This window comes from Lithobates pipiens, unplaced genomic scaffold (genome assembly GCF_037356315.1).
Source record: "Lithobates pipiens isolate NorthernLeopardFrog02 unplaced genomic scaffold, aLitPip1_a1.2 Scaffold_23, whole genome shotgun sequence".
NCBI classification, from domain to species: Eukaryota; Metazoa; Chordata; class Amphibia; order Anura; family Ranidae; genus Lithobates; species Lithobates pipiens.
The window spans coordinates 19316467-19340590 of record NW_027507785.1 but is presented as its reverse complement, the minus strand read 5'-3'; the positions used below and the strand labels follow the sequence as shown (position 1 = coordinate 19340590).

The following is a 24124-nucleotide window of genomic DNA, read 5'->3' as shown; positions in this document are numbered from 1 at the left end:
TTTCTCATGGTTTAGCTACCTGCTCGGGACTGTGGCTCTTGTTATACTATGTAAAACACTTCCCGTGTGGAATTTTTTGTCATCTATTTTTTGTCATTTGATTGCTTTTTAAAAAAAATATTATTTTCTAATTTTTGATGCTCTAATAAAGTTTACAAGTTTGAACTTAGTTTTTGAGACCCTGGAGTTACTGCACTATGAGATCCTTTCTATTTCCCTGAGGATACCCTGATATACTATCACCAACCGAGTGGAAATTATCCCACACACTAAGGAAGGAGACAAAGGTGGAAGGTCGTTTTCTCTGGACGTGCTTCCTTTTTGATGTGCTCACCCGTGGAGTAACCAGACACTGCACTATGTACTATAGAGGCCCGTTTGCCCCGTGTGGGCATAGAGATTTGGTGAGTGGGGACCTGAGGGGGCGAGCACGGAAGTCACCTGAGTTTTATATGTCTGAGCACCAGTCACCTTTATCTGCATTTATTGGAAGAATTTGAGATTATCCACATCCTGATTTGGACTGCACTTTTGTTTTTGGTTTTTGTTTTTTGTTTCTGTTATTGTTTTTGTTTTTTTGCTTTCATAAGGACTGCACCTATTACCTTAAAAGGACGCTTCACTGATCAACTAATGTATCTGTTTATGAACTTTATGTAATTAGCTACAAAAAAAATTTTTGCATAATTTTTGCACATAATTCTTTTTGCACATTTTTGCTGTTTTTGCACACTTTTGCTTCTTGCACATTTTTTACACATTTTTTGCATAATCCTAGCACTTAATTTAAATTGGGTACATGCACATATTTGTACATTTTAGTATTACCTACATGCATTTATGACCTCTTATAGTGCCACTTAGGTTGTGCCTATATACTCCCTTAGTATCTACTGAGCCAGTATTGCAGTTTTTCTCTCTCGGAATTATTTAAATTTATTTTTTCTTGGAACTATCTATATTTATTAATTTATTTATTTATGTACGTTTTGGGCAAGACCCCCTGGGCGAGAGTTACACGTCATTAGTACCTCTTTGCAGACTGCCCTTGCCTACTCCTCTCTTCTGGATTCCTTTCATAAGTTTTATTTTTATTTTTTACTTTCATCTTTCGTTTGTGTCTACTGAGGGAATATAACTACCACTCAACCTGGTGTCTATTCCCCTCTGTTGGGGGTACTAGCTTGCATATATACACATTTTATATATTTTTTATATATTTACAAAGTTTATCTAGTAATGTCAGGTAGCGCCTGGACATTTTAATATTACACAAAGATAACCCAAGTAAATCCAAGATGCAGTTTTTAAATTATTATTTCATTTAGTAGGGGAAAAAAAACTGTTTAAACCTGACTGGCCCTATGTGAAAAAGTAAGCCCCCTCCCATGCTGAATCGTGAATGAACTGTGATTAACCACAATTTTTTGGAAAGTTGAGTTAAATTTCACTTGCCATGCCCAGGCCTGATTACTGCCAGACTTGTTGAATCAAGAAATCACGTAAACAGAAGCTGTTTGACAAAGTGAAGCACGCTAACAGATCACAAAAAGCCACACATCATGCCACAATCTAAAACAAATTCAAGAACAGATTAGAAACATTAAAGTATCGGTCTAGGAAGGGTTTCCAAGCCATTTCTAATGCCGTGTACACACGATCTAAAATTCGGCCAGCAAAAGACAGATGAGAGCTTTTGGTTGGAAAATGCGACCATGTGTATGCTCCATCGGACTTTTGCTGGCCGAATTCCTGCCAGCAAAAGACTGAGAGCATGTTCACAATTTATCAGTCGGAAAGAGTTTTGATGGGAAATTCCGATCGTCTGTAGCAATTCCGACAGTAGTGTTGTACGTCACTGCATTCTTGACAGTCGAAAGTTCAGCAAACTTTTGTGTGACCATGATTATGCAAGCCAAGCTTGAGCAGAATTCCGTTGGAAAAACCATCCAAGATTTTTCAGATGGGAATCTGCTCATGTGTACGTGGCATAAGGCTTTGGAACTCCAGTAAACCATGTGTCATTATCCGCAAATGGAGATAACTTGGAACAGTGGTGAACCTTCCCAGGAGTGACCGGCCTACAAAAATTACTCCAAGAGCATGACAATGACTCCTCCACGAGGTCATAAAAGAACCCAGAACAACATCTAAAGAACTGCAGGCCTCACTTGCCTCAGGTAAGATCAGGGTTCATGATTCAACAATAAGAAAGACTTGGCGAAAATGGCATCCATGGGAGAGATCCAAGGCCAAAGCCACTGCTGCCCAAAAAGAACACAAAGGCTCATCTCACATTTACCAAAAAACATCTTGATTATCCCCAAGACTTTTAGGCAAATATTCTGTGGATTGATGAGACAAAAATGTACCTTTTTGGAAGGTGTGCGTCCCATTACATATGGCATAAAACAAATACAGCATTTCACAACAAGAACATCATACCAATAGTCAGACATAGTGGTGGTAGCGTGATGGTCTGGGGCAGGTTTGCAGCTTTAGGACCTGGACAACTTACTATAATTGATGGAACCATGAATTCTGAGCTCTACCAGAAAATCCTAAAAGAGAATGTCTAGCCATCAGTTCCTGACCTCCAGCTCAAGTACACTTGGGTTATGCTGGAGGACAATGATCCAAAACACAACAGCAAGTCCACCTCCAAATGGTTCAAACAAAGCAAAATTTAGGTTTTAGAGTGGCCTAGTCAAAGCCCGGACTTAATCCAATTGAGATGCTGTATCATGACCTTACACAGGCCGTTCATGCTGGAAAACCTTGCAATGTGGCTGAATTAAAACAATTCTGCAAAGAAGAGTGGGCCAAAATTGCTCCACAGTAATGTGAAAGACTCATTGCCAGTTATTACAAATGTTTGATTACAGTTGTTGTCGCCAAAGGTGGCACAACCGGGGCAATTACATGTTCACATAAAGCCAGGCAGGTTTGGACAGCTTTTTGCCTTATTAAAAAAAACCTTAATTTAAAAACTAGACACGTGCAATGTGCATACTGAAATATTTCATTTCTTAATTTAGTATTTAATATTTAGTTACTCCCGAAATTCATTTTTATTTATTTTGTTTCGTTAAAAAATGCATTCGTCCGAAAATCCAAAATACTTAAGGTTGAATCTGTCATTGAAGGCTCATGGTGTCTGTCGAATGTTCTAAACTGTACGACGCCGCAATCGTGCATTTTCGGTCGACTGTTCCGCCTACAAGCTATAGTAGAATTCTAATGTTGTATGACACTAGTAGTAATTATATTTATTAATTATTATTACTAGTCAACCAACATTAGAATTCTTCTATAGGGTATGGGTGGAGCATTTGACCATAAAAGTCCGCTCGCGGCGACTGCTTCGTCTTGGATTTGTAGAGCTAAGATTAGGCACATTCGACCACAGGTTCGATTGACACAGATCGCTATTGTCAGCGTCATGTCAAATCACCTATCTATATCGAACTGTTGTCACAACGAAAACTAAAATAAAGCATTTGTTTATGCCGGATCTTTCGGTTTTTGGATTCTGCACGTTCGTTATCGTTTGTTAAAGCGATAACGAAAATACCTGAAATTCGGATGAAAATGCATTCGGACGAATGCACATGTCTATTAAAAACTGCATTTTGTATTTACTCAGGTTATCTTTGTGCAATAATACAATTTGTTTGATGATCTCAGTCATTTAAGTGTGACAAATATGCAAAAAAAAAAAAAAAAACATAAAGGGGGCAAATACTTTTTTCACAGCATTCTATGTGTATGCTTATTTAGGTGCCATTGCTTTCATTCACTTGATATGCAACAAAAGAACTTTGTGACATTTTTTATAAATATGTGTGGATCATTCCATCAAAATAAAGTGATAAATGCTAAACAATCCTTAGAGAATAGACATATTTAAATCATATAAAAATATTATACATATAAAGTGGCAGGTGCAATAATTGATCAACAGTCTTCACAGTGTGAACCTTATATCATAAGTTAAATCCTAGATGCAATGAAGTGATAAATTGTGATATTAAGTCCTATTATCATAGTCAAGTCCTAAAAGTAATAAGCAGTCTGTTTGGAAATAAAAGGGAGGGGATAACACCACGCTAAACCAAAAAAATGGGGGTGATATACACGAAAAAAGAAAATTAAATTTCTGTAGCAGCTAACACTCAAACAAAGTCATACAGATACAAGCAAAAAATGTGTAACACTAAGGCTTATAATAGCCATGTGAAAAATGAGTAAAAATGAGCAGTAATGTGCAATGTGCAGGTGTAAAATTGGTAAATGTGAGTCAATCTGAAGGATTAAAATCTGAATGAGAATCAACCGTGGTGATGACTACACAAGGATGTAATGCTTCTGACACGGAGAACATCAATGCTTAAAACACTCAATGAGGTACTCTTACCAGCAGAGGTGGACACACATACCGTATGGCAGTGGGTCAAATGCGCATGAGTAATTGTCTTTGGGTATGATGGCGAGGTGCCGTATGGTTGTCTTTAGGTATAATGACGGGGTCCCAATCACAGGAATAGGTTCAGGGCCGGAGGTAATCTACACTCATGGGCCGCCGCTCTGTCTCCAAGTCCTATCTGACCTGTCACCACATGGCAATGATTGGCACCTCGCCATCATACCCAAAGACAACTACTTATGCGCATTTGACCCACTGCCATATGGTATGTGTGTCCACTGTCCACCTCTGCTGGTAAGCATTGATGTTCTCCGTGTCACAAGCATTACATCCTTGTGTAGTCATCGTCTCCGAGACACCATGGTTGATCCTCATTCGGATTTTAATCCTTCAGATTGACTCACATTTACCAGTTTTACATTGGTCATTACATTGGTCATTGGACTTTCACCTGCACAATGCACATTACTGTTAATTTTTACTAATTTTTCAATGGCTATTATAAGCCTTAGCGTTACACATTTTTTGCTTGCGTTTAAGACCATCCTTCAAAAACAAAGTGACTTGTGCTTTTTTTTCTTCCTCTGCGCTTTCTAGAGATATCTTACTGTGTAAGTGCTTCACTCAGTGCTCTCCTATGTAAATGCACTTACCAGGGGGCTCTCCCTTCTAGGCGGTGTTGGCCTTCACAGCCACACTGCTGTATATTGAAACACAGACCTCCGAAGGTAGTATTCTTCATTGTTATTGCACAGTATATACAAAGAGAAATAACACTCTGTAGTGCGATACTGTTTAACTATTTTTCTAATAGATGTATTTTTGTCTATTCAGCCGCTCCTGATGATGTGTTGATGACGTCATCGGGAGCCATAGCTTCATTGGGCAGAGCCATAGCATCATTGTGTCACTTCCTGTTTGGTCCGTGGAGCGCATGGGAACCACGGACTTCCCTTTTCTTACTGCTAAATAATTTTAAAGCAGTGTAAGTGCATATCTATACGTCTATTTCAAAAATAAATTGAGTTAAATGGTATTGCACTATGGAGTGTCAATGCTTTTGACAAAAAACAAATTAGGAATGAATCAAATTGCACATGTCTAATGACTTGTAATACATTGTAAACTCAGAGTCCCCAAACACTTACTTTATATCAAAACTGGTATATATTATTCCCTCTGTGAGCAATGATAATTATTAGTACATCTTTTTTTTCCTTACCCCCGGTAATGACCAAAGCTCATTCCCTCTCCTCCTCACTATCAGAACTTCCAGCATATTCTTGGATGCTTTCAGGTTGGGACCATTGGCTGAGCTGGTGCTCCATCTAGCCATGAAATCACAAGACAAATCAGTCAGTAAGGGCAGACACATTACAATGGGGGTTATTACGAAAGGCAAATCCATGTTGCACTGAAAGTGCACTTGGAAGTGCAGTTGCTCTAAATCTAAGGGGTAGATCTGAAATGAGTGGAAGCTCTGCTGATTTTATCATCCGATCATGTGCAAACTTAAATGTTGCTTTTTATTTTCCTTGCATGTCCCCCCGGATCTATAGCGACTTTATTTCCAAGTGCACTTTCAAGTGTTCTGGGCCCTCTTACTAGATGTCTTAAATCAGCCTGCCCAGAGATATGTATATGTACAAGGAAACTGTCTTTTGTGCTGTGCAACTCTGTGCTCTATCTTGCAAAATTTTCTGTGCTGCCCTGCTCTGTCCTATATGCCATCTGTTCCATCAATTGCACTAATCTATGCTGTTGTTTATGCTGTCCTATGTTATCCTCTCTGCTGTCCTGCTGTGTCCTCTGTACTGTTTCTCTGCCTTCTCTGCTCTATTCTCTCTACTGTGCTGCTGTTGCCTCTATACTCTGTACCCTGCCTTCTGTGCTGCCCTGATCTGCCCTCTGTGCTGTCCTGCTCAGTCCTTAATGCTGTTCTTCGCAGCCCTCGGTGCTGTTCTGCTCAGCCCTCTGTGCTCTCTTGCTCGGCTTTTTGTGCGTTCCTGCTCGGCCCTCCATGCTGTTCTGCTCGGCCTTCTGTGTTGATTCCGCTAAACCCTTTGTGCTTTAGTGTTTGGCCCTCTGTGCTGTTCTGCTCAACCCTCTTAGCCCTTGTACACACGGTCGGAGATTCCAACGAAATGTGTCCTATCGGACCGTTTTGTCGGATATTCCGACTGTGTGTGGTCTGCATCGGACTGTTTCCGTCGGAATATCCGACGGACCAAGTTTTCCAACTTGCCGGTAAAATTTTCTGACAAAATGCTCCTATCGGACATACTCCGATCATGTGTAGCCTACTCCGACGGACAAAGTGCCACGCATGCTCAGATCAAATTCCTAGACCAAAGCTATTGGCTACTAGCCTGAACGTAGTCCCATCGTAACGAAATAACGTCATCACGTTATGTACAATCGGATTTTCCGACAACTTAGTCCGACCGTGTGTATGCAACATCACTTCCGGACCTCTTCCGGAATTAATCCGTCGGAATTACTCCGACGGATTTGGTAGTCGGAATCTCTGACCGTGTGTACAAGGGCTTAGTCCTTGTACTCACGGTCGGACATTCCGACGGAAAATGTCTGATCGGACCGTGTTGTCGGATAATTAGAACGTGTGTGGGCTCCATCTGACTTTTTCCGTCGGAATGCCCGACCAACAAAGTTTGAGAGCTGGATATAAAAAATTTTGGACAACATGATCCGATCGGACTTTGTCCGATCGTTTGTAGAGAATTCCGATCGGACAAAGTGCCACGCATACTCAGATCAAATTCCTAGACCAAAGCTATTGGCTACTAGCCTGAACGTAGTCCCGTCATAACCAAATTACGTCATCACATTACGAACGATCAAATTTTCCGACAACTTTGTCCGACCGTGTGTATGCAACACCAGTTTCGGACAAAATCTGTCAGACAAAATCCGATGGATTTTGTTGTCGGAATGTCCGACCGTGTGTACAAGGGCTTAGCTGTTATCCTTGGTCCTCTGTGCTGTCCTCCCCAGCCCTCTGTGCTAACCTGCTTAGCCCTCTGTGATGTTCTTCTCAACCCTCTGTGCTGTTTGGCTCAGCCCTCTTAGCTGTTCTCTTTGGCCCTCTGTGCTGTCCTGTTCGGCCTTCTGTACTGTTCTGTTCTGGCACATATGGGCTCCTGCTTTGCCCTCTGTGCTGTACTGCCAAGATCTGCTCAATCCTTTCTATTCTTTCCTATTCAGTCCTCTGTACTATTCTGCTCAGTTCTAATTTCTGAGATGCACATCTAGTCATCATCTGTAAAGAATAGGCCATACAAAAAAATCATGATTGCCGCTCACCGTGTCAGTACAGGGTGCAAAGAATGGTTTGGTCCAAACCAGCGCAGACTCCCGACTCCTTTCAGCCCAGTTCGTCCCCTCGGGTTTCTGCATAAAGTGACAAGATTGTCTTTTTTTGAGCACAGAGTATATCTGGTCCCATTGTTCATCATTCAAATGATGAGGACAGAGGGAATTCATTGTCCAGTTATTAGCCATGAAAAAACTCTACATAGGATTTCCAACATTAAGAAAGTGTAAGGGCTTCTCCTGAGCAGCAAAGTAGTACATAGTGACTGTGCTTTTTAATTCATATAACTGGCCCATAAAAGTCATCATTTGTATTCTGTAGAGGAGAAGTCATAGCTAGGATTACCCTGCAGGAAGATAAGGCCACCAAACCATCATTGCTGCTACCTCGACCCTGGTCTACTGTAAGTGAAGGAAATATCTGCCACCTCTGGTATGGCATGGAGTGAAAGGAATTAATGGAATTCATGATGTGTAAAACGACAGAGGGGCTGTGTAACATGCTGAGAAAGGCTATTTCTAAATGTGGAAAAAAACAATATATCATTTTTTACAAGAAATATCAGTTCTGATCACAGGCATAACTACTATTCACAAAGCCCCATAAGAAAATGTCAATGAGAGGCACACACATTCCAAAGTGGCCCATTACATTGGTGTCAGGATAAAGGTCCTGATTTCAATGGTAGTTGGAGGCGAAACCTATGATACGTTGATGGAAAATGGTGAAGACTCATTCAGGTTGGTGGTTATTGGTGTAGCCCCTTGTCAGCGGCCAAGCCATTTACGTTGGTGGTCAGTGGCGAAGCCCCCTTTATGTTGATGGCTTCCACATGGACCATCATTGTAAAGGGTAAGTCCCCCTACACTGGTTGTCATTTGTGTAGCCCTTGTTACATTTGTGGTCATTGGCAAAGCCTCCTACATGTTGGTGGTTTGTGGCGAAGTCCTGATAACATTGGTGGACAATTGTAAAGCCCCTTTTATATTGGTAGTTAATAGCGAAGCCAATAATATTGCTGATCAGCAGTGAAGCCCTTTTTTGATTCATTGTCAGTAGGGATGGGCAAACGGTTCAGCCCAAGCATGAGTATAATAATATTAGTTGTTCGGACGTTCAGCGAACAACGAACATTATGCGGTGTTCGCGGCAAATTCAAAAGCCGCGGAACCCCGTTTAATCCTATGGAACACTAACATGAAAAGCCAAAAGTGCTAATTTTAAAAGCTTATATGCACGTTATTGTCATAAAATGTGTTTGAGGACCCGGGTCCTGCCCCAGGGGACATGTAACAATACAAAAAAAAGTTTTAAAAATGTCAGTTTTTTTTCAGGAGCAGTAATTTTAATAATGCTTAAAATGAAACAATAAAAATTAAATATTCGTTTAAATATTGTGCCGGGGGGGGTCTATATTATGCCTGTAAAGTGCCGCATTTTTCCTGTATTTAGAACAGTACCACAGAAAAATGACATTTCTAAAGGAAGAAAAAAGTCATTTAAAACTGATTGCGGCTGTAATGAATTGTCAGGTTTCGGCAATATAGATAAAACTCATTGAAAAAAATATCCCCCTGCCTGCAAACCCCCACAACCACCGGGCAAAGGTCATGGGGATGAGGCCCTTGTCCCCATCAACATGGGGACAGGGTGCTTTGGGGGGGCTACTCCATGTTGAGGGCATGTGGCCTGGTAGGGTTCAGGAGGGGGGGGGGGGCACTCTCTCATCCCACTTCTTTTCCCGCAACCTGCCAGGTTGCGTGCTCGGATAATGGTCTGGTATGGATTTTGGGGGACTCCTACACCATTTTTTTTAATTTGGCGCAGAGTTCCCCTTAATATCCATACCAGACCTGAAGGGCCTGGTATGGATTTTGGGGGTGCCCCCCACGCAATTTTCTTTTAAAATTTGTTTCGTGGTTCCCCTTAATATTCATACCAGACCCAAAGGGCCTGGTAATGGACTGGGTGGAGGGGACCCATACCATTTTTTTCAATAAGTTTTATCTATATTGCCGCGACCCGACAATTCATTACAGCCACAATCAGTTTTGAATTACTTTTTTTCCTTTAGAAATAAAATTTTTATTTTATCACTTTAAGCATTATTAACCACTTCAATACCGGGCCTATTCTGGCACTCCTCTCCTACATATAAAAACCATAATTTCTTTGCTATGAAATTACTCAGAACCTCCAAATATTATATATATTTTTTTTAGCAGACACCCTAGGGAACAAAATGGTGGTCAATGCCAATTTTTATCTTGCAGGGTATTTGCACAACAATTTTTCATGATTTAAAAAATAACAAAAGTTAGCCCAATTTTGTTATATAACGTGAAAGATGATGTTATGCTGAGTAAAGAGATATCTAACATGTCATGCTTTAAAATTGTGCACACTCGTGGAATGACGCCAAACTTCAGTACTTAAAAATCTCCATAGGCAGCGCTTACATTTTTTTTTACAGGTTAAATGTTTAGAATTACAAAGGAGGACTAGATTGTTGCTCGCGCTCTAACACACGTGGCAATACCTCACATGTGTGGTTTGAGCGTTGTTTACATAACGTGTGCGTTTGCTTCTGAGCGTGAGCTACCGGGGACAGGGGCATTTTCAATTTTAATTTCTACTTTATTTTATTTTTACTTTCTTTTACAACATTTTTTTTTTGATCACTTTTAGCTGCGATCGCGGCTTTGTTTACAACTGCGGCCTGGACGTGACATCATAAGGTCATGTCCAGGCCTCCGACGGTCATCTCTATGGTCGTCATCCGGCGGTGGCCGATTCTTTCTCTGGGTCCCCGATGGTGCGAGAGAGCCCGGAGAAGCACCGGATGGCAACGGGAGGGTCCCCTCCCATCGCCTGTAAGAATGATAAAGCCGCTATGATCGTTCTTATGGTGCACAGAATTGGAAACAAGGATATCTGAATCATGCCTCTGGCTGCTGGCATCATTCAGATATTTCCACTGAAAGTCCAGGACTTGGGCTGGTAGTGGTTAAAATCACTGCTCCCGACAAAAACTTCAGTTTTTAAAACTTTTTTTTGCATTGATACATGTCCCCTGGGGCGGGACCCAGGTACCCACTTTTTATGACAATAACTTGCATACAAGCCATTAAAATTAGCACTTTTGATTTTTCATGTTTGTGTCCCATAGACTTTAACAGTGTTTGTGCAAATGTTTTTGCCTGTTCACAAGTTCTGGCGTGCACTGAACCGGGGGGGTTTGGCTCATCCTTAATTGTCAGTAACACCAGTTACAGTGCCTTGCGAAAGTATTCGGCCCCCTTGAACTTTTCAACCTTTTGCCACATTTCAGGCTTCAAACATAAAGATATAACATTTTTATTTTTTGTGAAGAATCACCAACAAGTGGGACACAATTGTGAAGTGGAATGAAATCTATTGGATTTTTGAAACTTTTTTAACTAATAAAAAAATGAAAAGTGGGGCGTGCAAAATTATTTGGCCCCCTTGCGTTAATACTTTGTAGAGCCACCTTTTGCTGCGATTACAGCTGCAAGTCGCTTGGGGTATGTCTCTATCAGTTTTGCACATCGAGAGACTGAAATTCTTGCAAAACAGCTCGAGCTCAGTGAGGTTGGATGGAGAGCGTTTGTGAACAGCAGTTTTCAGCTCTTTCCACAGATTCTCGATTGGATTCAGGTCTGGACTTTGACTTGGCCATTCTAACACCTGGATATGTTTATTTGTGAACCATTCCTTTGTAGATTTTGCTGTATGTTTGGGATCATTGTCTTGTTGGAAGATAAATCTCCATCCCAGTTTCAGGTCTTTTGCTCCAACAGGTTTTCATCCAGAATGGTCCTGTATTTGGCTGCCTCCATCTTCCCCTCAAATTTAACCATCTTCCCTGTCCCTGCTGAAGAAAAGCAGGCCCAAACCATGATGCTGCCACCACCATGTTTGACAGTGGAGATGGTGTGTTGAGGGTGATGAGCTGTGTTGCTTTTACGCCAAACATATCATTTTGCATTGTGGGCAAAAAGTTAGATTTTGGTTTCATCTGACCAGAGCACCTTCTTCCACATGTTTGGTGTGTCTCCCAGGTGGATGTGGCAAACTTTAGACGAGACTTTTTATGGATATCTTTGAGAAATGACTTTCTTCTTGCCACTCTTCCATAAAGGCCAGATTTGTGCAGTGTACGACTGATTGTTGTCCTATGGACAGACTCTCCCACCTCAGCTGAAGTTCTCTGCAGTTCATCCAGAGTGATCATGGGCCTCTTGGCTGCATCTCTGATCAGTCTTCTCCTTGTCTGAGCTGAAAGTTTAGAGGGACGGTCAGGTCTTGGTAGATTTGCAGTGGTCTGATACTCCTTCCATTTCAAAATGATCGCTTGCACAGTGCTCCTCGGGATGTTTAAAGCTTGGGAAATCTTTTTGTATCCAAATCCGGCTTTAAACTTCTCCACAACAGTATTACGGACCTGCCTGGTGTGTTCCTTGGTCTTCATTATGCTCTCTGCGCTTTCAACAGAACCCTGAGACTATCACAGAGCAGGTGCATTTATACAGAGACTTGATTACATACAGGTGGATTCTATTTATCACCATCAGTCATTTAGGACAACATTGGATCATTCAGAGATCCTCGCTGAACCTCTGGAGTGAGTTTGCTGCACTGAAAGTAAAGGGGCCGAATAATTTTGCACGCACCACTTTTCAGTTTTTTATTTGCTAAAAAAGTTTAAATTATCCAATAGATTTCGTTCCACTTCACAATTGTGTCCCACTTGTTGATGATTCTTCACAAAAAATAAAAATTTTATATCTTTATGTTTGATGCCTGAAATGTGGCAAAAGGTTGAAAAGTTCAAGGGGGCCGAATACTTTCGCAAGGCACTGTACATTGGTGGTCAGTAGTGAAGCTATGACCAGTGAAGAAGCCACAGTTACACTGGTGACCAGTGGCAAAGTTAGTGTTTAATGGCTAATCCGTGGCAAAGGCCCTGCTGCACTGGTGGCCAGTGATGATGGCTGCTTGACATTGGTGGTCATGGCATTGACTATGGTCTGGTATATTGTTGATGACATTGGTACTCCGCATCAAAGCCCTGTGACATTGGTGGTCAGACAGTGATAAAGCCCCTGGTACATTGTTGATTTAGGGTGAAGCCACTGTTACAATGATGGCAAGTGTCAAACTCAAAAGTAGTCTTGGCCTCCAAAGACCTTATCATTAGTTTGGAGGCATCTTGATTACAAACCACAAGTGGATGACTGCCTTGCTCCGACTAGCTGCTTCCCCCCTCTTGGGCTCTGTGCAATTCACATGAATAAAATTCACTTTCACCATTTTCTGCTTTTATCATTTTTACATATATGAGGTCAGGGGGCCCACCAGACACCTCTAAGGGAGGTCAGGAATTGGGACAGATATAGATCTGCTCTAGATGACAGAAGACAACATAAAAAAATATTGGACTCACAGGGGCAAACCGTCCTTTACTGTATAGATACCACAGCAACTGCGGAAGTCATGAAGTCCATCTATAGAATTGTATTGGCAGTTCTTCTGCTCCATCCTAGATTCAGGAGAGATACAAAGAGAACACGATTAAGTGCAGAGGCTGTACACAGGACAGGACCTCTTTATTCTTGTATACAATTACTCTTAGCCCACGTACACACGGTCGGAGATTTTGCCAACCAAATCCGTCAGATTTTGCCCGTCGGATTTTGTCCGACGGATTGTGTCCGAAACTGTTGCATACACACGGTCGGACCAAGTTGGCGAAAAATCCGATCTTTCAGAACGTGATGACGTAATTTCGTTATGATGGGACTACGTTCAGGCTAGTAGCCAATAGCTTTGATGTAGGAATTTGAATGTGAGCATGCGTGGCACTTGGTCCCATGAAAATGCTGTACACATGTTCGGATTAGGTCCATCCGGCCCAGTTGGTTGGGAAATATTTCCAACATGTTGGAAAATTGGGTCGGACGGAGATTCGGATGGAATCAGTTCGATGCATACCACACACAGTCGGATTATCTGACGACACCGTCCGATAAGACTCATTCCGACAGATTCTCCGACCGTGTGTACAAGGGCTTAGACACTGTTACCAATAGTTTGCTGTGTGATGCCCTCTGTAGGTTACATGAAGAAATAATGTAACCATTCCTCATCATATGAATGCAGACAGCACAGGAAATGTTCATACAGTAAAACCTTGGATTGCGTGCATAATTCGTTCTGGAAACATGTTTGTAAATCAAAGCAAATTTCCCCATAAGAAACAATGGAAACTCAGATGATTCATTCTGCAACCATTTATTTATAAGTCTTTAAGTTTACAGTCCATGTAAAAAGATTCTAACAATGTGATGGGTTGTGCAACTATAAAATGTCCTAATGGCAGCCCCCACAAGGGGATTAGAAGCAAAATCCAGCAGGAACTACAGAATAAAAAAAAGAGAAGAGAGGCGCCTCTAAGTGTAGCAATATGGTTACATTTAATGAAGGAGGACGGTCTATGTGGTCTATATTTACCCCGGATGCCTGCATACTTAGATGTGCCGGTTATAATCATCAACCATGTGACTTGCTAAATGTTGTACCTTCATTAAATGTAACCATATTGCTGCACTTAAAGTGGTTGTAAACCCTTACAACACACTTTGACCTACAGGTAAGCCTAGATTAAGGCTTACCTGTAGGTCCAAGAAATATCTCCTAAACCTATACGGTTTAGGAGATATTTGCCCGAAGACAGGCACCGCTGTCTACGGCGCATGCGCACTGCGCACTGAGCGGCGGCACCGTCAACGAGCGTGAGCGTGCGTATGCGTGGGAGTGACGTCATCGCGGCTTCGCCGAATGACAGCGGCGGAGCTGTGAGACCCCACCAAAAAGATGGATGCGCCTGACTACAGGGGACAGCGGGGACTTCGCTGGCTCCCGTGTCAGGTAAGTCACACATAATGGACTACTATGGGATGCATAGTAGTCCATTATGCTTTACCTTTGCAGGGAATGAAAGAGGAAGTAAACTCATCAGGGTTTACATCCTCTTTAAAGGCACCTATTTTCTGTTTTACTGTATACCCAGTTGTGACAGAACGCACCAAAAGTTTGCGAACCGCAAAGTTTGCGGCGGGCCCCATTGCCTTTATTGGCAGACGAACCTTAAAAACCTACAGGTCATATTTTCAGCCACAAAATACTTACTAGATGTGCACACATAGTCCCACCACATGGACACTGACATAACAAAAGTATTAAGTGAATCTGGGATCGACAAAGACAAGAATTCTTTTTTTATCTGTGAAATTTTGACAATTCAGGAGCGCATGAAGGCCATGGAGGAGAGGAAAGGTCAGGGCAGGCTATGAAGATGGTGCAGGAGATGATCACCCGAACCGTGATAGAGAGCACTGACATCAGCACCATGATAGAGAGCACTGACACCAGCACCGAGATAGAGAGCACTGACACCAGCACCTAGATAGAGAGCAGTGACACCACACCAGCACCGTGATAGAGAGCACTGACACCAGCACCGAGATAGAGAGCACTGGTACCACACCAGCACCGTGATAGAGAGCACTGACACCAGCACAGAGATAGAGAGCACTGACACCAGCACCAAGATAGAGAGCACTGACACCAGCACCAAGATAGAGAGCACTGACACCACACCAGCACCGTGATAGAGAGCACTGACACCACACCAGCACTGTGATAGAGAGCACTGACACCACACCAGCACCGTGATAGAGAGCACTGACACCAGCACTGTGATAGAGAGCACTGACACCAGCACCGAGATAGAGAGCACTGACACCACACCAGCACCGTGATTGAGAGCACTGACACCAGCACCGTGATAGAGAGCACTGACACCACACCAGCACCGAGATAGAGAGCACTGACACCACACCAGCACCATGATAGAGAGCACTGACACTAGCACCAATATAAAGAGCACTGACACCACACCAGCACCGTGATAGAGAGCACTGACACCAGCACAGAGTTAGAGAGCACTGACACCACACCAGCACCATGATAGAGAGCACTGACACCAGCACCGAGATAGAGAGCACTGACACCAGCACCATGATAGAGAGAACTGAAACCAGCACCGAGTTAGAGAGCACTGACACCACACCAACACTGTGATAGAGAGCACTGAGACCACACCAGCACCGAGATAGAGAGCACTGACTCCAGCACAGAGATAGAGAGCACTGACACCACACCAGCACCGTGATAGAGAGCACTGAGAGCACACCAGCACCAAGATAGAGAGCACTGACACCACACCAGCACCGAGATAGAGAGCACTGACACCACACCAGCACCGAGATAGAGAGCACTGACACCACACCAGCACCGTGAAAGAGAGCACTGACACCAGCACCAAGTTAGAGTGCACTGACACCACACCAGCACCGTGATAGAGAGCACTGACACTAGCACCGAAATAGAGAGCACTGACACCAGCACCGAGATAGAGAGCACTGACACCAGCACTGTGATAGAGAGAACTGACACCAGCACCGAGTTAGAGAGCACTGACACCACACCAGCACTGTGATAGAGAGCACTGAGACCACACCAGCACCGAGATAGAGAGCACTGACACCACACCAGCACCATGATAGAGAGCACTGACACCAGCACAGAGTTAGAGAGCACTGACACCACACCAGCACCGTGATAGAGAGCACTGAGACCAAACCAGCACCGAGATAGAGAGCACTGACACCACACCGGAACCATGATAGAGAGCACTGACACCACACCAGCACCGTGATAGAGAGCACTGACACCAGCACCGAGATAGAGAGCACTGACACCACACCAGCACCGTGATAGAGAGCACTGACACCAGCACCGAGATAGAGAGCACTGACACCACACCAGCACCGTGATAGAGAGCACTGACACCAGCACAGAGTTAGAGAGCACTGACACCACACCAACACCATGATAGAGAGCACTGAGACCACACCAGCACCGAGATAGAGAGCACTGACACCACACCATCACCGAGATAGAGAGCACTGACACCAGCACCAAGACAGAGAGCACGGACACCACACCAGCACCATGATAGAGAGCACTGACACCAGCACAGAGTTAGAGAGCACTGACACCACACCAGCACCGTGATAGAGAGCACTGAGACCAAACTAGCACCGAGATAGAGAGCACTGACACCACACCGGAACCATGATAGAGAGCACTGACACCACACCAGCACCGTGATAGAGAGCACTGACACCAGCACCGAGATAGAGAGCACTGACACCACACCAGCACCGTGATAGAGAGCACTGACACCAGCACCGAGTTAGAGAGCACTGAGACCACACCAGCACCGTGATAGAGAGCACTGAGACCACACCAGCACCGAGATAGAGAGAGAGCACTGACACCAGCACCGAGATAGAGAGCACTGACAGCAGCACTGATACCAGCAACTCGCAACCCAAAAATATGACACCGCTCAACCTCTTCAAACAGGAGGGTACGGGCATATAGTACGGTGTGCTTTTTGTGTCCAAGGAAGTGAGCCAAAGGTAGAAAAAATGTCTGTGTGCTCGATTAAATAAATCGTTTATAGAGTTATGCATATACATTGTCTACTGGTCACATGTGTTGAATTCCTCTGAGATCCATGCCTCATTCATTTTTATAAATGTCAGGTAGTCAGCACTTTCGTGAGCTAGGCGGGTGCGCTTATTGGTCACGATCCCCCCTGCTGCGCTGAACGTCCTTTCGGACCGGACACTGGACAAAGGGCAAGCCAACAGTTCCATTACAAATTGGGCAAGCTCTGGCCAGAGGTCAAGCATGCCCACCCAGTAGTCCAGGGGTTCATCACTCCTCAGAGCGTCCACATCGGGCGTTAACCCGATGTAGTCGGACACCTGTCGGTCTAGGCGCTCCCTGATGCTGGATCCAGACGACACCTGTCGATGGGTCAGCTGAAAGAATGACCTCATATCAGAAGTCACCAACACATCTTCAAACCACCCTCTTCTGGCAGGCGCTGTTGGATTAGTACCTGCAACTCTTTCTCTGGGAGTGGGAATTCCTCCTCTGCCAGCCCACGCAAAAGCAGAATGCAGCAGTTGTCCAAGAAAGGTCTGTAAGTGCTCCATTCTGACAGCCCTCTGTGACGGCGGTAACATTTCCGCCATTTTGTGTTTGTACCGGGGGTCTAAATACGTTGCCACCCAGTACTGGTCCTTGACCCTTATGCTTTTTATACGGGGTCCCTATTAAAACACTGGAGCATGAAGGCCCCCATTTGCACTAAACTGGAAGCAGTGTGGCCTGGCTCCTGCTCATCATCCAGGATAATGTCGTCCTCATCGTTCTCCTCTCCCCATCCCGCACAACAACAGGGATCCCAGAAAGGTTTAAAGCATGCTCTTCTTGCTCCTCCTCATCCGCACCGGCACAATCCTCCTCTGACTCCTCTTCAGACTCCTGTTCTTGACTTGTCTCAGATAGATTAGCCCCCCTGGGAATTCATCCAGCATTGCGACTTCCTTATCTTCCTGCACCTGCTCCTCCATGGCTTGATCAATGACATGAAGCAATGCATGCTACATAAAGAAGGCATAAGGTACCATGTCACTGATGGTGCCATGGCTGCGACTGACCAGTTTGGTGATCTCGACTAGGGATGAGCTTCGTGTTCGAGTCGAACATACGTTCGACTCGAACATCGGCTGTTCGCCTGTTCGGCGAATTCCGAATGTTATGGGCCGCTCGTGCCAAATTCGTGTGGCGCTCACGGCCCACAATGCACTGCGTCATCGCAGTGCATTGCTGGCTCATGATTGGCCAAGCATGCACTGTGACCCCGCATGCTTGGCCAATCCCAGCGCCAGCAGCGAGGAGAGCCATGATTGGCCACAGGCAGGGTGCCTGTGGCCAATCATAGCTCAGGCTGTGTAGTGTGTTGGCATCTGAAGCAGTTAGTGGGTGTTCTGTGTACCTTCAACACAGTACACACCGATCGTTATCGACCGATTTTCGATCTTGCTGTTGTGTAGTGGTTGTTGTCTGCGTCCCCTGACCGCAGTATACACCGCTATATTCACCTCACCTATATAGCTAGTGATCTATCTTTTACAATAGAGCTTGCAGTCAGTAGTGTTATAAGCTTGTGTGTGCTGTCTGCGTGCTCTGTACCCAGTACACACCGCTATATCCACCTACATAGCTCTTCTCTATTTGAGCCCACTTGCCATCTGCAGGAGTTATTGGAAGTTGTGTGTGCCTCCAGCACAGCACAGTATACATCGGTATATACCCCTTTATCTCTGGTGTTCTATAATAAAGGCATCTGCAGGAGTTAGTGGGTGTTGTGCTCCAGCACAATATACACCTGTATCTACCCTTTATTGCTGTTCTCTAATAGAGCCATCTGCAGGGCTTAGTGGGTGTTGTGTGACTCCATTACAGTATAACCCTTTATCTCTGGTGTTCTATACTAAAGGCCTCTGCAGGAGTTAGTGGGTGTTGTGTGCCTCCAGCACAATATACACTACCCAACTGCTGTTTTACCCAACACCCTTCAGGCCATTACCATGTCTGGAAGGCCAGCAAGGAGAGGCAGACAGGCGCGAGCCGATAAAAGAGGGCAAGCAGGCTCTGTGTCTACAGACAACAGTGCTGGTCGTGGACGCGGTGCATTGTCATCAGCACGTGGCCATGGGACACGCTTGTCCTTCTTTTCGGCAGCTGGACATGTTGAACCGCAACATGCCAATGACTTGGTAGAGTGGATGACCAAGCCCTCTTCATCCTCCTCATCCTCTCTCACCCAGTCTCAGGGTACTAGCAAAGCAGCTGCCAACGCATTGTCTTCCCTCGTCTCAATGTTATCATCAGTGACTCCTTCCCTAGACCCACCACGTCCTCCTGAGGAGTCTCCTGAACTCTATGAGCACAGTGTTGGGTACATGCTCCAGGAGGATGCCCAGTGTTTTGTAGCCTCTGATGATGACACTCAGCTAGAGGAAGGCAGTAGCGTGAATGCAGAGAGAGGGGATGCTCAAGAAGGACAGCAATCTGGCAGTCATGTTCCACAAGCTGCAGCATATTGCCAGGTTTGCTACAGCGATGAAGAGGGAGGGGATGATGAGGGCACTGACTCCACGTGGGTGCCTGGTAGGAGAGAGGAGGAGGAGGAGGAGGAGGCACATGTCCAACGAGGCAGGATGCCCTCCGGGGGCCAGCTTAGGGGCAGCACACCGACTGAATCACACCGCAGAGCTCCGCCTGTGCAGGGCGCTGCCTCTGCGCGTTATTCTAAAAGTTCTTTGGTGTGGGCCTTTTTTGAGACGAGTGCATCAGATCGCACCGCTGCTATTTGCAACATATGTCTCAAGCGTATCTCGCGTGGCCAAAACATCAGCCGCTTGGGCACCACATGCTTGACCAGACATATGTTGACCTGTCATGCAGCTCGTTGGCAAGCGTACCTCAAAGACCCACACCAAAGAACAAAGCGGACCTCTCCTTGCTCCTCATCAGCTGGCATCTCCAACTCCACTAGACCTTCAGTCCTCTCTGAAACCTGCTCTGAGAGGAATGAAGGTGTAGAATTAGGTGTGTCACAGCCAAGTGCTTCCGGGCACTCTGCTAGCAGTACACCCACATCCGATTATAGCAGGCAAATGTCCCTGCCCCAGCTGCTGGACCGGCGAAAGAAGTTCACTCCCAGCCATCCACATGCCCAGCGGTTGAATGCTAGCTTGGCTAAATTGCTAGCACTTCAACTGCTGCCTTTTCAGTTGGTAGACTCTGCCCCCTTCCGTGAGTTTGTACAATGTGCGGTTCCTCAGTTCCCCAAATGCCACTTTTTCTCACGGAAGGTGATTCCGGCTCTCTACCGGCATGTGGAAGGTAATGTCCTTGCCTCGCTGGACAGGGCGGTCAGCGGTAAGGTGCATATTACCGCTGACTCATGGTCCAGCAGGCATGGACAGGGATGTTACCTGTCTTTCACGGCCCATTGGGTCACTCTTCTGGCAGCTGGGAAGGATGCAGGACAAGGTGCAGTAGTGTTGGAGGTTGTTCCGCCACCACGCCTCCAAAATGCTACTATTGGTTGTGACACACCTCTCTCCTCCACCCCCTCCTCTTCTTCCTCCATGGCCTCTTCCAGTGCTCTGTCCTCAGAACCAGCGGTGCTCCGTAGGCGTTCCAGGGGCTACGCAAGTACACAGGCAAAACGATGCCATGCCGTGCTTGCGCTGGTTTGTTTGGGGGACAGGAGCCACACTGGGGCGGATGTTTTGTCAGCTCTGCAGGGGCAGGCCGAGAGGTGGTTGACGCCACGCCAGCTTAAGCTAGGAATGGTGGTTTGCGACAATGGCACCAACCTCCTCTCCGCCCTCCGACAGGGACAACTGACCCATGTGCCCTGTGTAGCTCACGTCCTTAACCTGGTGGTGTAGCGGTTCTTGGACAGGTACCCCGGCTTACAGGATGTCCTGAAGCAGGCCAGGAAAGACTGTGTGCATTTCCGCCGATCATTTAATGCCTGTGCTCGGCTGGCTGGCAGGGTCAGGGGAGCTCGGTTTTTTCTCACCACGCCAGTGGGGCATGATCAGGGATGCATGCACTGTCCTGTCACCGTTTGAGGAGGCCACAAGGATGGTGAGCAGTGACACTGCATGCATCAGTGACACTGTACCTCTTGTCCACCTCTTAGAGCATACGCTGCGTGGAATAATGGACAGGGCACTTGAGGCAGAACAGAGGCAGGAAGAGGAGGACTTCCTTGCCTCTCAAGGCCCCCTTTATCCAGACAGTGTTCCTGCTGTGCCACCCATCACACAGGAAGAGGATGATGAGGAGGAAGAGGAGGAGGAGGATGATTGTGTCAGCATGGAGGTGGAGGCTGGCACTCAGCATCAGCAGCAGCAGTCTTTTAGGGATGATTTACAGTCCCAAGAAACACGTGGACTTGTACGTGGCTGGGAGGAGGTAGCTGCGGATCATGTTGTCCTTAGTGACCCAGAGGACTCCGGATCCCCGTATTCTTCGGATCAAGGAGAGGGACCATTACTGGCTGGCCACTCTCCTTGATCCACGGTACAAGGCTAAGGTTGCCGACCTTATCTTGCCATCGCAGAGGGAGCAGAGGATGAGACATCTCCGGGAGGCCTTGCAGAAAGGTCTGTGCAACGCGTTCCCAGAGACTGGGAGGTTAAAAACTCCTGGTCCTGGACAGCGTGTTGCTGAGGCATCGGTCAGAAGTAGCGGTGGAGAAGGTGGCCGTCTGACTGATGCTTTCAGACAATTTTTTAGTCCGCAGCCCAAGGTATGATCGGTTCCAGCAACCATCGCCAGCGTCTGATTTACATGGTGCAGGAATACCTAGGGGCAAGGTCAGACTTGGACACCTTTCCCACCGAAAATCCTCTGGCTTACTGGGTCTTGAGGATGGATCACTGGCCAGAGCTTGCACAGTATGCAATTGAGCTACTGGCATATCCTGCATCCAGCGTTCTTTCGGAACGCACCTTCAGTGCTGCTGGAGGCTTTGTTACAGATCACAGGGTGCGCCTGTCCACCGAATCAGTTGATCGACTGACCTTCATCAAGATGAATCAGTCTTGGATCACCCACAGCTACCAAGCACCTGAAGCTGATGTAACCGAATAATTTTTTTTGAAATATCACATCCCTTCAAGACTGCCTATGCTGATGCTGAGTGACTGTCCTGTTATGTTGATTGTCTATCCTCTTCCTCCTCCGCTGATATGTTGGAAGAACATTTCTGGTTCTGGGTGATGCCATCAGCCCAATTTTTCTGCCCCTGTTTAACAGGGGCACTTAATTACACTTTTTGATGCAATGCTTTGCAGCAGGGCTAATTCCTGCAATAAAAATAAAGTATATGGGAGAGGTTGCAGTGTGGTGGCACCAGCACCAGTGCCTAAGGCCCAATTTTTCTGCCCCTGTTTAACAGGGACATGTAATTACAATTCTTGATATAATATTTCACAGGAAGGCCCGTTCCTGTGCCCACCCAGAGTAACTGTGAGGACTTATAATGTTGTGGCACCAGCACCACAACCACCAAAGGTCAATTTTTCTACCACTGTTCAACAATGGCATGTAATTACAATTCTTGATATAATCGTTCACAGCAGGGCGCTCCAGCGCCCACCAAGAGTCACTTTCAGGGCTTACAATGTTGTGGCAAAACCAACACCTTGTTCCGCCATTTCTGCAGAGCATATAGGGCAGGCCCCTACTTTCAAACATCCAACTTACAAACATCTCCTACTTGCAAACAGAAGGAGACAACAGCAAGTGAGATGAAAAAAGATGCACGACAAAACAAATTATACAGGGGTGATAACCCTTCCCTATGTTTTCCAAAAAGCTTAAAAATAGTTTTTTTGACTGGAGCTACACTTTAAAAATGTACCAGTTGAAAATTACAAACAGATTCAACTTAACACAACAAACCTACACAGTCCCTGTCTTGTTTGCACCGCCTGTATACTGCTGTTCTGAGTATATGGGGCCTGGGGGCCACACGCATTTCCTTTTTTTTATATGGGTACGGGGTTCCCCTTAATATGCGTACAAGACCCAAAAGGGGCTGGTAATGGGCAGGGGGGGCTACCCATGCCATTTTTCTCAATGATTTTCAACCATATTGCAGGAACCAGATATAACATTAAAACCGCAAGCAGCTTTAAATGACGTTATTTCCGTTAAATGTCATTTTGTGCAGGGACTGTTCTAAACACGGGAAACACGTGGCACTTCACAGGCATACTACAGACACCCCCCAGGCACCATATTTAAAGGAATATTTCACTTTTTTTCCACTTTAATCGTCATTAAAATCAGTGTTCCCGCCAAAACGGCCATTTTTAAAAACATTTTAGGCATTGACCCATGTCCCCTGGGGCAGGAGCCAGGTCCCCAAACCCTTTTTAGGACAGTATCTTGCATATTAGCCGTTAAAATTAGCACTTTTAATTTCGAACGTTCGAGTCCCATAGACTTCAATGGGGTTCTAACGTTCGTACGAATTTGGGGTCCGTTCGAAAGTTCTGGTGCGAACCGAACCGGGGGGTGTTCGGCTCATCCCTAATCTCATCAAATGGCCACAGAAGTCTGCATGCGTCGCCCATGAGCAGCCACTGGCGCGGTGAAAAAAACAACAAGCTCCCCAGAACCTGTTCTGCCGCAGAGTTCGTACAGGTAGACGTTAACTGCGTATTTCTGCTGGAGCAGCCTATCAAACATATAGAAGGTTGAGTTCCATCGCGTCGGGCAGTCGCAAATAAGACGTCTGACCGGCAGATTGTGTCGCCGCTGAA

General features: G+C 45.4%; 1 protein-coding gene across 2 annotated transcripts in view; it reads right to left on the bottom strand.

Moving 5' to 3' along the window:
- LOC143927233 (transient receptor potential cation channel subfamily M member 2-like) overlaps nt 1–24124 on the bottom strand; it is a 228756-nt gene that overhangs the window by 16383 nt on the left and 188249 nt on the right. For both annotated transcript variants that reach the window (XM_077451228.1, XM_077451229.1), the window contains exons 29-31: nt 13228–13323; nt 7751–7837; nt 5649–5754 (exon numbers count right to left, since the gene is read on the bottom strand). In XM_077451228.1, the coding sequence (XP_077307354.1) occupies nt 5649–5754; nt 7751–7837; nt 13228–13323 (289 nt within the window). The remainder of the gene's footprint in view (nt 1–5648; nt 5755–7750; nt 7838–13227; nt 13324–24124) is intronic.